Here is a 17,051-nt window from a genome sequence, read left to right as displayed (position 1 = left end):
ACGCCACCTTCCAAGACTTAACCAGAATCAAGTAGAAATGTTGAACAGACCCATATCAAGTTCAGAAATAGCATCAACTATACAAAACCTCCCTAAAAAGAAAACCCCGGGACCAGATGGTTTCACGTCAGAATTCTAGCAAACCTTTAAAGAAGAATTAGTACCTATATTACTCAACCTGTTCCAAAATGTAGAAAAAGAAGGAAGACTACCCAACACGTTCTATGAAGCAAACATCACCCTGATCCCCAAACCAGGAAAAGACCCAACAAGAAAAGAAAATTATAGACCAATATCACTAATGAATATAGATGCAAAAATATTCAACAAGATCCTAACAAACAGAATCCAGCAACACATCAAACAAATTATACATCATGACCAAGTTGGTTTTATCCCAGGGTCTCAAGGCTGGTTCAATATACGTAAATCTGTAAATGTAATTCAGCACATAAACAAATTAAAAAACAAAGACCATATGATTCTCTCAATTGATGCAGAAAAAGCTTTTGATAATATCCAGCATCCCTTCATGATCAGAACACTCAAGAAAATTGGTCTAGAAGGGACTTTTCTTAAACTGATAGAGGCTATCTACAGCAAACCCACAGCCAATATCATATTGAATGGAGTTAAATTGGAATCATTTCCACTCAGATCAGGAACCAGACAAGGCTGCCCATTGTCTTCATTGCTTTTCAACATTGTAATGGAAGTTTTAGCCACCGCAATTAGGGAAGAAAAGGCGATCAAGGGTATCCATATAGGGTCAGAAGAGATCAAACTTTCGCTCTTCGCAGATGATATGATTGTGTATCTGGAAAACACTAGGCACTCTACTACAAAACTCCTAGAAGTGATTAAGGAATACAGAAGCGTCTCAGGTTACAAAATCAACATTCATAAATCAGTAGCCTTTATATACACCAACAACAGTCAAATTGAAAAAGCAGTTAAGGACTCTATCCCATTCACAGTAGTGCCAAAGAAGATGAAATATTTGGTAATTTACCTAACAAAAGACATGAAAGATCTCTATAAAGAGAACTATGAAACTCTAAGAAAAGAAATAGCTGAAAATGTTAACAAATGGAAAAACATACCATGCTCATGGCTGGGAAGAATCAACATTATCAAAATGTCCATGCTACCCAAAGCAATATATAATTTCAACGCACTCCCTATTAAAGCTCCACTGTCATATTTTAAAGATCTTGAAAAAACATTACTTCGTTTTATATGGAATCAGAAAAAACCTCGAATAGCCAAGACATTACTCAGAAATAAAAACAAAACAGGAGGAATCACACTACCAGACCTCAGACTTTACTACAAATCGATAGTGATCAAAACAGCATGGTATTGGCACAAAAACAGAGAAGTAGATATCTGGAACAGAATAGAGAACCAAGAGATGAATCCAGCTACTTACCGCTATTTGATTTTTGACAAGCCAATTAAAAACATTCAGTGGGGAAAAAGATTCCCTATTTAACAAATGGTGCTGGCTGAACTGGCTGGCAACCTGCAAAAGACTGAAATTGGACCCACACCTTTCACCATTAACTAAGATAGACTCTCATTGGATTAAAGATTTAAACTTAAGACATGAAACTATAAAAATACTAGAGGAGAATGCAGGGAAAACCCTTGAAGAAATTGGTCTGGGTGAGTTATTTCATGAGGAGAACCCCCCGGGCAATTGAAGGAGCTTCAAAAATACACTACTGGGACTTGATCAAACTAAAAAGCTTCTGCACAGCTAAGAACACAGTAAGCAGAGCAAGCAGACAGCCCTCAGAATGGGAGAAGATATTTGCAGGGTATATCTCTGACAAAGATTTAATAACCAGAATCCACAGAGAACTCAAAACGCATCAGCAAGAAAAAAACAAGGGATCCCATCTCAGGCTGGGCAAGGGATTTGAAGAGAAACTTCTCTGAAGAAGACAGGCGCACGGCCTTCAGACATATGAAAAAATGCTCATCATCTTTAATCATCAGAGAAGTGCAAATCAAAACTACCTTGAGATATCATCTAACTCCAATGAGACTAGCCTATATCACAAAATCTCAAGACCAGAGATGTTGGCGTGGATGCGGAGAAAAGGGAACACTTCTGCACTGCTGGTGGGAATGCAAATTAATACATTCCTTTTGGAAAGATGTATGGAGAACACTCAGAGATCTAAAAATAGATCTGCCATTCAATCCTGTAATTCCTCTGCTGGGCATATACCCAGAAGACCAAAAATCACAACATAACAAAGATATTTGTACCAGAATGTTTATTGCAGCCCAATTCATAATAGCTAAGTCATGGAAAAAGCCCAAGTGCCCATCGATCCACGAATGGATTAATAAATTGTGGTATATGTATACCATGGAATACTATGCAGCCTTAAAGAAAGATGGAGACTTTACCTCTTTCATGTTTACATGGATGGAGCTGGAACATATTCTTCTTAGTAAAGTATCTCAAGAATGGAAGAAAAAGTACCCAATGTACACAGCCCTACTATGTAACTAATTTGGGACTCTCACATGAAAGCTATAACCCAGCTACAACTTAACAATAGGGGGAAGTGGGAAAGGGGGGGGGTGGGTAGAGGGAGGGGGATCGGTGGTATCACACCTGTGGTGCATATTACAGGGGTATTTGCGAAACTTGGTAAATGTAGAATGTAAATATTTTGGCACAGTAACTGAGATAACGCCGGAAAGGCTTTGTTAACCACTGTGATAAAAATGTGTCAAATGGTTTATGAAGCGAGTGTATGATTCCCCATGATCATATCAATGTATACAGTTATGATTTAATAAAACAAAAAAAAAAGGAACTTGATATGCTTTGGATGTTTGTCCTCTCCAAATCACACGTGGAAATTTGGACCCAATGTTGAATGGGGGGGCCTGGTGGGAGGTGTTTTGGTTACGAGGGCAGCTCCCTCCTGAATGGCTTGGTGCCCTTCCAGTGACAGTGAGTGAGTTCTCACTTCATTGTGAGAGCTTGTTGTGTAAAAGTGCCTGGCACTCCCACCTCTCGCGCTGGGTCCTCTCACTCCTCTGACTTGCCTACTCCCCCTTGATCAGGAGCTTCCTTATGCCCTTACAGAAGCAGATGCTGGCATGATGCTGCTGGTACAGCCTGCAGAAGCATGGCCAAATCAACCTCTTCTGTTTGCAAATTGCACAGCCTTGGGTAATTTATAGCAGTGCAGTATGGACTAACACATGACTTCTCAGATTTATTTCTATTGTTTTCTCTTTCTACATTTCCTTTCTAGATATAAACTATTTGAATAGACTTTGGTAACATCTTACACAGTACCTTTAAGAATATAGAACCACTTTTTTAAAACAGAACTTGACTCATTGTGTATTGCTTATTATTAACGATATGGATTTTATAGCTATGAAAGTCATCTGAAATATAAGGGCCTCCCTTCATAAGAGATAAATATCATGTCAGTAAGGGATATGTTAGCCCTTTATCCTAGCACTAGCATTTATAAAGGTAACATGATACAGTAACATAAATAGTCTGTTCTTCTTAAGTTCAAAATGACCCCACAGATTCTTTCATTATTTCTAACCTGCCCCTTTCTAAAAGGATGTGAGACAATTACAGTGATGGACTTTTAATAAAAGAGAATTAGAAAGTCAGGGGATAATGTATCATTAGATAAGATTATATAATAGATTTGATTCTGAGCTTCTTTATATCAAAAGCCAAAAAAAAAGTAGTAAGTAGACAAACAGGGTAAGATCAAAGCACCGATTTGATGAGGGATAATGTTTACTTGCTCTTATTTTCTAAAATGTGGGAAGTAGTTTCTCTTCCTTAAGAGATAATGTTTTCCTCACTTTAGATTCTGAAAACAATTTCCCCAGCTTAAGTAAAGAATTCAAGACTAAATCTATTATAGTTAGGTATAGTCAGGTGTAGTTGGAAATTTTTTTTAATAAAAAATTGTGTTTGGCTCGGTGCCCATAGCTCAGTGGCTACAGCACTGGCCACATACACTGAGGCTGTCAGGTTCAAACCTAGCCTGGACCAGCTAAACAACAATGACAACTACACCACCACCAAAAAAAATAGCAGGCCATTATGGCAGGTCCTTGAGTCCTAGCTACTAGGGAGGCTGAAGCAAGAGAATTGCTTGAGCCCAAGAGTTTGAGGTTGCTGTGAACTGTGATGCCACAGCACTCTACCAAGGGTAACATAGTGAGACTCTGTCTCAAAAAAAAAAAAAATTGTGTTTAAGAGTTATTGGTTAGGTCACATTTCTTTTTTCAGAGAATTTCTTTTTTTAATTTCAGATTAATGAGAAGATACACACAACTAGGTTATAATGTTTGCATTTGTTTGGTAGAGTCTTTCTGATAGTTGTGTCCCGCACCCAAGAGGTGTGTCATATACCTTTATATTGTGCCCATTAAGTAGAAGTACACCAATACCCCGCCCTCCTCCCATAGGGAATATTATTATTGAATCTTGATAAGAATTTTGTTCCTTAGTAATACTTACATATATAAAAAATTGCTCTTAAGTTATAAGTCTAATAAAATTTGACCATTGCTATCACTTTCGACAGTAGTAGGAGTCAGTTTAAGTCATTGTTGTTAGGGATTCCCTACCTCCCAAATCACACAAAGTCCCAGGCTCTTACATGCCTCCTCCTGGCATGGTCAAAAGACCTCTTGTCTACAGTTCAAACTGGCCTCTGATAAGCTTAATGTCCCAGCCTGAGTCGTGCCTCAAAGGCCCACAGCTCTGCTTTTGTAACCAACTTTCCAACTTATGCCTGTGAAGCCTGGAAGCCAACCTCACTGTATAGACATACTAGGAACCTTGCCCTCTGAGGACCTACCACTCCCCACCCCACCCCAGGATGCCAGCTTCTGCTACTCCTGCAAGTGGTTGTTCCCTATGTCCTCCCCAGTCTGGGCAGTTTTTCTTTCCTCCATCCTGGCAGTTGCTCCCATTGTTCCTACTGTCTATCTTTCGCAAAGCTATCTTAAAAAAAAAACAAAACTATAAATTACTGACATGCCAAAAATCTTCAGGGAAAGGCTCTTGTTTTAATTATTTCTATTTTAAATTTTAAGACAAAAGATTCTAGTGACTTTTTTTCTAAAATACTTGTATCCATAACAATAACCTTAAACTCCGAGGCTCAAGCAGTTCTCTTGCCTCAGCCTCCCAGTTACAGGTGTCCAACTAAATTTTCTGTTTTTGTGGAGATGGAGTCTTACCATATTGCCCAGGCTGGTCGTGAACTCCTGGCCTTAAGCAGTCCTCCCACCTTAGCATCTCAAAGTGCTGGGATTATAAGCATGAACCACCATGCCTAGCTGATTTTTAAATGTTTGGCTCTTTGGGTATAAAGTCCTAGATTAAAAAACAAAGCAAACTAAAGTCTTTTCTAAAAATAAAGACAGTTTGCATGTTTGCTTACAATTTGTGCACATGAATATACATTTATGTCTTTATTCCTGTAGTCTGGAGCTGGACCATTAACACAGTTGTTGATGAGTGGGTCATTCAAAAGTGAGGAAGTCTGCATTCACTCTCTTCCAGGGACCCTTTCTGTTTACCCACATCTTACTAAAATCTTTTTCTATTTTGTGACTGGCCATATACTGGACTTACTAATAGGACCACATGAAATCAGTTTTTTATGATATGTGTCAGATATCTCCAAGACCACCCCCAGATTCAGTTATTGACTGGGACGAGTCGTAGGGACTCAGCATGTGCGTACGTAATCATACTCATGGCTGTGATTTACTGCAGTGGAAGCATACGAGGTAAAATCAACACAGGGAGAAAGACAAACCTGAGGTAATGTCCAGAGAAAACCAGGCCCACACTTCTAAGAGCCTTCTCCCAGTAGAGTCAGAGGATGCACTCAATTCTGCTAGGAACAAATCACCACATATATGAACTGTCTACCGGGGACGCTCACTGGGTACTCCATGTCTGAGTTTTTTATTGGTGACTGGTCATCCTCTACCTAGCATGTAACCTAATTTCAAACTCCCAGAAGTAAAGCAGATGTTCAGCATAAACTGTTGTCTTTGCACAATTTGGGCACTGTGAACCACTTTTATCATTTAAGTTAGTAGACACGTTCCCAAAATCCAGGTTCCCAGATTCCTGCCAGTGGCCACCATTGTAAGCAGGATGATTTAAAAGGCCATCTCACGCCTGGTATATTAATTCCTTTCTGCACAGTATGAAGTAAAGTGGAAAAAAAGGTTAGATAATTTTAACTTTTATTTAGTAGTATTTATTCATTTAAGTCTGTCATCCCAGTTGTTAATGCAAGCCATCTATGAATGGTAAAACATTTTTCCCTTTTGTTGATAGTTTCTAGTGAGTATAAGCTCCATTTTTTCAAATCATTTTTTCTACCCAAATACTGTTGCCATAGTACTTTGATGGTAATACTGTAAGAGTTTACAAGCCTTGTTTTGGGGGCACTTTATTTACCAATTTATATTGCTTTTGTGTTACTTTAAGAGTTTTCTGGAAATAATAGTTAAATTGTCATTTATATTTCTACCTGGAAGTGAGTTACAACTTGTAAGCAAAATCTTTTCATTCCACATGTATAACTTCAGTACTATTTGAGCTGTAATATTAATATTTTAATGTCGTTTATTAACATTATATTTTGGAGACTAGAAAAACTTCCTTGGGAAGTGAGCACCCCTGGCAGAGTTCACACTTGTTGTAATTTGTTCCTAGCAGAAGTGAATGCATCCTCTGTTTCCATAGGATCCTAGAATTGGCAGAGTGAGCCCCTAACAAGCTGTCAGCGTGCACCACCTAGAGTGGCTTCAGTCACTGGGTGGTGCAGAGCTGAACCAGCCTAGACAGACAGTGCGACAACACTCAGGAGGGGAGCCCCACATGGTGTTAGGAGCCTGTGTTCCAGTGTGACTCCACTGACTGTCTACAGGGCTTGCTTTCTCTCACTATTACCTGGTCTTTCACAGCAAACTGTTCAGAGAAAAGTTTAAAAATCTTTCAGCTGCTAAATTATCCTTCACCTTTTTGTTGCCAGTTTGAGCCATCCTACTTGCTTCAGCCATTCTCAGAGAAGTTGAAGAAATAATAATTTGGCTTTTTGATAAAAAACACAAGAAATGACAGTTTAGTCTTAACTGGGCTTTCTTAACCTAGGGGATCTGTGGACTTGGATAGGAAGAAATTATACTTTATTTTCACTAACCTCTCTAAGAAATTGATTATTTTCTTGCACTTCTATATTACAAATTAATTTTTTAAGTATTTGGTTAAATATATTTCAATGGAATTATTTTCTTTCATAATCCTATGTATTTTATGTTCGTAGAAACATCTTGAGAAGGGGTCTAGAGGCTTCACCAAGAGCCTGTGGCAAAAAGAAGGAAAAAAATGTTACACTAGGTCACAGGGCAAGTTGGGTAAATTTTAAATGCGAATCCTTAGAATTTCTTTTTTTCTTACTGAAAAATTATGCTTTGTTTTCCTTTTTTTTTTTTCTTAGCCATGACCTATAATGCACTTCATTTAATGTATTATTGTACTTTTAGGTTTATGTACAAGTTAATAAAGAAGCAGCAGAAAATAAAACTGTAGCAAAATCAGCACGTGAGTTCTTCCACCGTCTGGAAACTGGTAACACGCAAGCACTTTCACTATGGCAAAAATTTCGGGACTTGAGCATTGAAGAGTACATTCGGATTTATAAGGTACCTGTAGCCCCTCCCTCCGCTCACCCATGAAGTGGTGCTGCTCCTCATTAGTACTGTGTCATAAAGCTGCTTCTTAAACTCATGACTTAAGAATAATAGATTTGTGGTTGAATTAAAATTGGCGCTCAAATACTGGCTTTTGGCCTGTAAGAACTATAAAATAATTTAGAAGCAATATCAGGATACGTCATTTCTGTCTGGATTTTTTATTTTTTCTTTTTGAGATGGAAGTCTTGCTATGTTTCCCAAGATGGTCTTGAACTCATAGGCACAAGCAATCTTTCCACCTCAGCCTCCAGCGTAACTGGGACTATGGGCACACCTCTCCATACCTGGCCCATTTGGCTTTTCTTTTCTATCATTCCTTATTTTTTTTCTTTTTATTCTTTCACTTCCTTAGGCTTATGATGAGTATAAATTGGTAAGCATTGGGGAAGAAAGGAGTACAACAGTGAAATCCTTGCTCTCATGGAACTTACTAATTCTAGCATGGAGACAAAGAGCAAGCTAAACAAATTAAAAATAAACCAAATTAAACAAGAAACATTTAGAGTCCATTAATTGATGCTAGATGCTAGCTGGAGAGGCCAGGTGTGCTGTCTGTGGGTAGAATGAGCAGAGTTTGGATAAAGAAGCCCACGTGTCTGGAGTAAGCAAGCAGGTGAACGGCAGTAGGAGAGAAGGTTGAAAAGTTGAAGGGTGGGTGGACATCTGACACTGTGCAGGGCTGTCCTTTTTTTTTTTTTGAAATGACATGTGTGACTTTATTAAATTTGGGACAAATGAGAGGTGAAGTAAAGCCAAATTACTGTCAAGTGATAATCACAGCCTGAAGAACTCAGAGTATAAGAGAATACAGTAAGGTTACAAATGAATACAGATGATGTAACTGTGAAAGGAAGAAGAAGAAAAGAGCATGAGGGGAAGAAAAAAAAAAAATCAATGGGGCGGTGCCTGTGGCTCAAAGGAGTAGGGCACTGGCCCCATATACTGGAGGTGGTGGGTTCAAACGCAGCCCCGGCCAAAAAAGTATTAAGGGTCAGGCACAACATTTCACTTCTCTTCACAGCACCTGGATTGCTGCTGTCTGGTGTGGTGACCACTAGCTCATGTGTGTACTTGACATGTGAATGGTGTGACTGAGGAACTAAATTCTCAATTTTGTTTAATTTTCACTTACATAGTTGCAAGGGCCTACTGCCTACTATACTGGACAGCACAGTACCATTGCCAGTGCTTGATTGTTGTCATGGGAGTTACTGGGTTTGAGTAGAGGAATAACTTGATCTGTAGTTTATTTTTTCCATCTGTGTGACAAATGGTAGAATACCCTTAACTTTGTCTTGGGATAAAATAATAGAAGATGTAACTAACTTCTTTTTCTTTTTTTTTTTCCTGAATCCTATTAGCGCCTAGGAATATACTTTGATGAATATTCAGGAGAATCGTTTTATCGTGAAAAATCTCAAGAAGTCTTAAAGTTGTTGGACAGTAAAGGACTCCTACTGAAAACAATGTATGATCAGGTTACTATTCTTTAGTAAAGTTATTTGTTCTTCAAAATAGATATTTATGTGTTCTCTCAGTAAGGACAACAGAATGTGGTGTACAGCCCTCCTGGCATTTTTTAATAGTGCTTTTTACTTTTCCACAGGGGGTCTTTTGCTACTATAACAAAAGCCTTCTGAGGTCTGAGAAGGTCTTTATGTGTTCTTGACATGGGAGGGACTGAAAGTACAAGGGACTTGCCTGAGGTACCAACTGGATAATGGTGTCACAAAAAGGGAAATAGAACTTACTCCTTCTGACTCAGTTTTAGCTTTTTTTAAAGAGGGCTCATCTTTTTCACAAAGAATGCAAGGTAATTTATGAAAGTAGATATGACAGGCTGTTAGAAAAATAAAATGAGGAAATTGGGAAGTAGAGGCAAGGAAAATAATATGAAGTTAGAGGTGGTATGAGTGTATCCCTCCCTACTAGGATTCTGTTTCCTTACAGAAGATTTTTTCCCTTTAAAAAAAAAAAAAAAAAATGTTTTTTTAATTGACAGGAGATGCCTTGTATATATTTTTGGTGTATACTGTGGTGTTTTGACATAGTTATGCATTGTGGAATACTTTGATCAGGCTAATTAATATATCTATCACCTCACGTACTTATCTGTGTTGAGACATTTAAAATCTACTCTTAACAGTTCTGTGTGTAACATACATTATTATTTTATATTTGCTGTGCTATGGAATAGATCTCCAGAACTTACTAATTTAACTGAAACTTTGTACCCTTTAAGCAGCATCTTTCCATTCCCTGCTCCTGGTAACCACCATTCTACTCTCTACATGTTATGTAGGAATTTGAGTTTTTTAGATTCTACATATTAGATCATGCAGTATTTTTCTCTACATAGCTTATTTCACTGACTGTAATGTCCTCCAGGTTTGTACATGTTGCCATAAAAGACAGGATTTCCTTCTTAAGACTGCAGAGTGTTCCATTATGTATATATACCACATTGTTGTTTAACTTTTTATCTATCAGTAGACTCTTACGTTGGTTCCATGTCTCAGCTGCTATGAACAGTGCTGCAGTGAACATGCAGTGCTTATACCTCTGACACACTATTTCATTTCCTTTGAATTTATACCCAGAAGTGATATTACTGGGTCATATGGTAATTCTGTTTTTAATTATTTTGTGTTTTGTTGTTTCTTACTTATTTAAGAGACAGGTATCCCATTCTGTAGCCCAGGCTGGAATGCAGTACCACAATCATAGCTCACTGAAGCCTAGAACTCCTGGACTCAACCAATCCTCCCATCTCAGCCTCCTAAGTAGTTGGGATTAGAGGCATGAGCCACCACACTCATTGACTATTTTTAATTTTTTGAGGAGCCTCCATACTATTTTCCGTAGTGGGTGTATAATTTACACTTCCACCAACAGTGTATAAGGGTTCTCCACATCCTTGCCAATATATTACCTTTTTTTTTCATTATAAAAGTCATTCTAGGCTTGGCGCCTGTGGCTCAAGTGGCTAAGGCACCAGCCACATACATCTGAGCTGGCGGGTTTGAATCCAGCCCTGGCCCGCCAAACAACAATGATGGCTGCAACCAAAAAAAAAATAGCCAGGCGTTGTGGCTGGTGCCTATAATCCCAGCTACTTGGGAGGCGGAGGCAGGAGAATCTCTTGAGCCCAAGAGTTGGAGGTTGCTGTGAGCTGTGATGTCACGGCACTCTACCCAGGATGACAGCTTGAGGCTCTGTCTCAAAAAGAAAAACCGTCATTCTAACAGATGTAAGGAGATATCTTACTGTGATTTTAATTTTAATTTCCCTGATGTGTAATGATGTTAAGCACCTTTTTATATACCTACTGACCATTCATATGTCTTCTTTTAAGAAATGTCTTTACCGGTCTTTGGCCCATTTTTAAAGTGGATTATTTGTTTCTTTGCTATTGAATTGTTTGAGCTCCTTATATATTTTGGATATTAACACCTTGTTATTGTTGTTGTTTTGGTTTTTTTGAGACAGAGTCTCACTGTGTCACCCTCAGTAGAGTGCCGTAACGTCACAGCTCACAGCAACTTCAAACTGTTGGGCTTACGCAATTCTCTTGCCTCAGCTTCCCAAGAGTTGGGACTACAGGCACCTGCCACAATGCTGGCTATTTTTTATTGCAGTTGTCATTGTTGTTAAGCTGGCCTGGTCCAGGTTTGAACTCACCAGCTTCAGTGTATGTGACTAGCACCATAACCACTGTGCTATGGGTGCCGAGCTGGATATTAACCCCTTTTAACAAATATCTTATGTTTGAGATATTATCTCCCATACCAGAGGTAGTAACTTTACTTCGTTGATTGTTTCTTTTGCTGTGCAGAAGCTTTTTAGTTTGATGCAATCCTGTTTGTCTATTTTTTCTTTTGTAGCTATGATCTGGAATCCACATTCAAGAAATATTTGTCAAGACCAATGTCACAAACATTTTCCTTTGTTTTCTTCTAATAGTTTAATAGTTTCAGGACTTAGGTTTAAGTCTTTAATCCATTTTGAGTTGTTTTTTATGTAAGCTGAGAGTCCAGTTTTATTCTTCATGTGTATATCCAGTTTTCCCAGAACCATTTATTGAAAAGACTGTCCTTTATTCATTGGGTATTTGAGGCACCTTTATCAAAGATCAGTTGACCATAAATATGTGGATTGGTACTTAGGCTCTCCATTCTGTTCCATTGGTCTATGTGTCTATTTTTGTGCCAGTGTGATTACTATAGCTTTGTAGTAGATTTTGAGATTAGATAGTGTGATGCCTCCGTCTTTGTACTTTTGCTCAATATTGCCTTGACTGTTTGGCTTTCATATGAATTTCTATGAAAAAAAAAAGTGTTGGGAGTTTTGATAGGGATTATATTGAATTTATAGATTTCTTTGGGTAGGCTGGTCATCTAATATTCTTTTAACCGTGTGCATGGATATCTTTCCAGTTACTTGTGTCTTAATGTCTTTCATCAGTGTTGTACAGTTTTCAGGGTAAAATTTATTCCTAAGTATTGTAGTTTTCCCTGCATCATTATAAATATGATTGTTTTTCTTGTCCGGATAGTTAATTGTTAGTGGTAGAAATGCTCCTGATCTTGTGGGTTGATTTTTTGTATAATGTAGCTTTACTATGATCTTTATTAGTTCTGACGATTTTTTTGGTGGCATCTCTAAGGTTTTCCAGTTATTAGATCTTATTGGCCTACAAACAGGCAATTTACCTTCTTTTCCAGTTTGGATGCCTTTTATTTCTTTTTCTTGCTTTCTAACTTAGAAAGGAAGAAAATTTCTCTGTCAGCTAAATAAAGAAAAAACACCAGTCATAGGAGCATCTGAAATGTAGAAGCAACTAGTTGCTTGAGAGAAGCGTTTGTTTTTATAATACCAAAGCAAAATTTCTTCTTTCACCTTTATAAGGAAGACATGGAACATGTGGTTAAATAGCATCCTTAGTAATGTCTTTAAGGAAAATTTTCAGATTGTCATACAGATTCCAATTTTTAATCGGGCAGGAAAGACAATGACAAAACTCTGTGGTTTTAATACTTATGAGTAATTTCTGGCATATTAAAAAAATGAACCCAATAACTTGGTTAGAAGAAGACTCATTTCATAGTTAAGCTGCAGTTGCATATAATTCAACTGAGTATATTAAAGATTTTATCTAAATACCTTATCCAAAGCAACAGATTAAAAAAGATAGGATAGGCTTGGTGTCTGTAGCTCAGCAGTTAGGGTGCGGGCCACATACACTGGGGCTGGCAAATTCAAACCCGGCCCAGGCCTGCTAAACAACAAATGACAACTGCAACAAGCCAAAGGTTGGCGGGTGCCTGTAGTCCCAGCTAGTTGAGAAGCGCCCAAGAGTTTGAGGTTGCTGTGAGCTGTGACGCCATGGCACTCTACCCAGGGTGGCATAGTGAGACTCTGTCTCAAAAAAGAAAAAAAGATGGGATAGCCAAATATTAATTACACCATGCCCACTCTTAAGAGATTCTTGCTCATATTTCTTCTTGTTTTTTCCCATTGGTTATTAAACCTTGCATTGACACTGCTTATTCCTACTTGAGTAATAAAAATAGCTTCTGGTGTGCCAAAGATAAGGTTGTAGATGTTATACTTTTAAAGGTCTTAATTTATTATGTTACCTTTTTGCATATCTAGAAAAGGAACTGCCATAGTGGATCTCTCTGGGAACGGTGACCCCTCCTCAGTTTTCACTGTCATGCGAAGCGATGGGACTTCTCTCTATACAACCAGGTCTGTAACTGGTGGGGGCAGACACTGGGATGTGAGCATGACTTCAAGTTCTTAGTCAAAACAATCATTTTATAACTGTTATCAAATCCTAGTTGCTAAATCTACTGCTTTTACATTACAAAAAATGTGGGTTTCTATTTATTGCCAGTTACAGTTCCTGGGAAGGTTGTCATCAGAAAAGTGACCCCAAAACTGTTTACAAGTGGGTAGACATTGTAAGATTCCACAGCTGAATACATTGTTCTACAAACTATAAAATTGATGTACTTCATATTCAACTATAGGTATTTTACAATCACACAATTGCTGGACGTGCATACTAAAACATCACCGTCTTAGCTCAGTGGTGTCCTCACACCGTGAAGACTGTCTTAGACACATGCACACAATACCAGGCCTCTTTATGATCATGGTAAAGTAGGCCATGTCATTTACATAGTTTTTCTTTCATCTTTATGACTGACCCTTGTGGAAGGGTGCAATCTTTGTTACATAAGAACTAGGTTTATCAAGCACATTTATTTCTGGGACAAGACTAATAGGAAGATAAGGTGTAAGACAGTAGAATCCACACAAGCAAACACAACTGCACTCAAGTACTGCTGGCATGTGTCTCACAGGCCAGTGTTTTCTGTTAAGTCACAAACTACTTTTATAACATAATGATATTTTGTTGTTGCTGTTATTAACTATCATTTGTTCCAAACAACTTTAAACAATCAAGACTTACTGGCTCGGGGCAGCACCTATGGCTCAAAGGAGTAGGGCACTGGCCCCATATGCCGGAGGTGGTGGGTTCAAACCCAGCCCTGGCCAAAAACTGCAAAAAAAAAAAAAAAAGACTTACTGGCTCGGCACCTGTAGCACAGTGGTTACAGTGCCAGCCACATGCACCAAGGGTGGTAGGTTCGAACCTAGCCCAGGCCAGCTAAACAACTACAGCTGCAACAAAACAATAGCTGGGCATTGTGGTGGCCGCCTGTGGTCCCAGCTATTTGGGAGGCTGAGACAGGAGAATCACGTAAGCCTGAGAGTTTGAGGTTGCTGTGAGCTGCAATGCCACAGCACTCTACCAAGGGTGACATAGTAAGACTCTGTCTCAAAAGGAAAAAAAAAGTCTTACCACTTCTTAGAGAATTCATCTCCTACCTTCTGTTACTTTTAACATTACCCTTTATCAGTTCCAACAATTAAGATTAGAAAGTGAGAAGAACCTGTATATACATAAGAAGTACATTCAGGCGGCACCTGTGGTGCAGTGAGTATGGCACCAGCCCCATATACTGAGGGTAGCAGTTCAAACCCAGCCCCAGCCAAACTGCAACAGAAAATAGCCGGGTGTTGTGGCGGGCACCTGTAGTCCCACCTACTCGGGAAGCTGAGGCAAGAGAATCGCCTAAGCCCAAGAGCCGGAAGTTGCTGTGAGCTGTGACGTCACAGCACTCTACCGAGGGCGAGAAGTACATTCTTTTTCAGGGTAAGAAAAAAAATTAGTAGAAAACTATCTTTTTTGCCAGCTAATTATTGCTAATTAGATTAAATAAACCCCTACACAGTGGTTACAAGAAACGTCCGTTGAGGGTGGCGCCTGTGGCTCAGTGGGTAGGGCACCAGCCCCATATACCGAGGGTGGCGGGTTTGAACCCGGCCCCAGCCAAACTGCAACAGAAAAATAGCCAGGCGTTGTGGTGGGCACCTGTAGTTCCAGCTACTCAGGAAGCTAAGGCAAGAGAATCGCCTAAGCCCAGGAGTTGGAGGTTGCTGTGAGCTGTGACGACACTCTACTGAGGGTGATAAAGTGAGACTGTGTCTCTGAAAAAAAAAAAAATGTCCATTGAAAATAGAGGCTCCTGGGCAATGCCTGTGGCTCAAGGAGTAGGGCACTGGTCCCATATGCCAGAGGTGGCGGGTTCAAACCTAGCCCTAGCCAAAAACCAGTAAAAAAAAAAAAAAAAGAGAGAGAATAGAGGCTCCATGTCATAAAGACTATATAACTACCCTAATCTGGTATATTTGGGGGGAAGGGGGCAAGGGTATCCTTAGATCTAGATTTTTCTTTCTTTTTTTTTTTTTTCTTTCTGAGACAGAACCTCAAGCTGTTGCCCTGGGTAGAATGGCATGGCATCACAACTCACAGCAACCTGAAATTCTTAGGCTAAGTGATTCTCTTGCCTCAGCTTCCCAAATAGCAGGGACTACAGGGGCCCACCATAATGCCCGCCTGTTTTTGTTGTTGTTGCAGTTGTCATTGTTGTTTTAACTGGCCTGGGCCAGGTTTGAACCCACCAGCCTCTGTGTATGTGGCCGGCAGCCTACCCCCTGAGCTATGGGCGCCGCCAGGTCTAGATTTTTCAACCCCTAGATTTTTCTTTGAGAAAGGTCCTATCAGAATAGAGGCTTTATGTCATAAAGTCTCCATTTACTGTCCTGATTGGTATCTTTTTCAGGCTATCATTAGGTCTAGAGTTCTCAGTATATTTTCCCTAACACTTATACTTTCTCTTTTTTTTCTGTGGGAAAATAACTTTTTTGGCCACTTATTGGGATGTTTAATTTTTCACTTTGCTTTAATTTTAGTGGTTTCTGCCTTTTAATGGGTTTCTCATAGAATACATCTGGGGGTATAAGAGTTGTTAAAGAAGACAAAGAGCAGTGTAGAATACTGAAAGGAGCAAAACACGAGGCTGAAGACCCAGGCTTCTGCTGTGACTCCATGACCCTCACTCAGCTCAGTGGGCTGTGATTCTCTGCTTTCTGAAGTGACAGACCTGGACAGAATGGCCTGGCTTTACTTCCAGCATTCAAATTCAGTTTCTGCAAATTCAACCTATAACTTTTTCTAGTGTTCTTCTCTTTTGTCTTTTCATCAGGTTCCTGTTTGCTTTTTCCTTGGTTGAAACCAAAAAATGTAACAGGAGTGTGGCTTTGTTACATCATTTTTGTGATAATCTTCTATATCAGTGTTTCTCAACTTTCTTTACTATAACTTCTCAAAGGAACCTTTTAGCCATATTTTCACTAATTGTCAGCCTTCATACTATTTTAATACCACTGATATTCTGTATCTCTACTTACGTTGTATGCATACTTGTGCTTTATAAATAAAGAATAAGATTTTTTGTCTCCATTGAGAATGCATATTCTGTACAGTGTCAGGTCCACGAGGATGAGTACTAACAACAAAAGATCTAAGAATTTTTTAATTCTTCCCAATATCATATGTTGCTAACCAAAAGTAGCTTTAATTTTAAATTTCAGTATTTTTCATAATCCTTGGCTAGAAATTTCAGTTTATGAAATTTCATGGTTTAATTTTCATTGGTTTCATGTGGTTTATTTTTCATTATTTCTTTTTTTTATGCTTTCAATTTCAGCTTGCTTGTTCACTCTTCTTCATTTGAAGTTTTTTTTTCTTATTTTCTTTTTTTCTGTTCTTCCTTTGGCGATTCTCTTTCCCTTTGCCTCCCAAGTGGCAAGGATTACAGGCGCCCGCCACAACACCC

The 17,051-nt window shown here is 38.9% G+C and overlaps 1 protein-coding gene across 8 annotated transcripts in view; it reads left to right on the top strand.

Annotated features, from left to right (window-relative positions):
* The window catches only part of RARS2 (arginyl-tRNA synthetase 2, mitochondrial), a 114,171-nt gene that overhangs the window by 84,804 nt on the left and 12,316 nt on the right, over positions 1-17,051 (top strand). For all 8 annotated transcript variants that reach the window (XM_053591831.1, XM_053591836.1, XM_053591835.1 and 5 more), the window contains 3 exons: positions 7,588-7,746; positions 9,159-9,265; positions 13,453-13,548. In XM_053591831.1, coding sequence (XP_053447806.1) covers positions 7,588-7,746; positions 9,159-9,265; positions 13,453-13,548 — 362 coding nt within the window. The remainder of the gene's footprint in view (positions 1-7,587; positions 7,747-9,158; positions 9,266-13,452; positions 13,549-17,051) is intronic.

This window comes from Nycticebus coucang, chromosome 5 (genome assembly GCF_027406575.1).
Source record: "Nycticebus coucang isolate mNycCou1 chromosome 5, mNycCou1.pri, whole genome shotgun sequence".
Classification (NCBI taxonomy): domain Eukaryota; kingdom Metazoa; phylum Chordata; class Mammalia; order Primates; family Lorisidae; genus Nycticebus; species Nycticebus coucang.
Note: the sequence above shows the minus strand (reverse complement) of the source record. Positions and strands in the feature narration are given on the sequence as shown.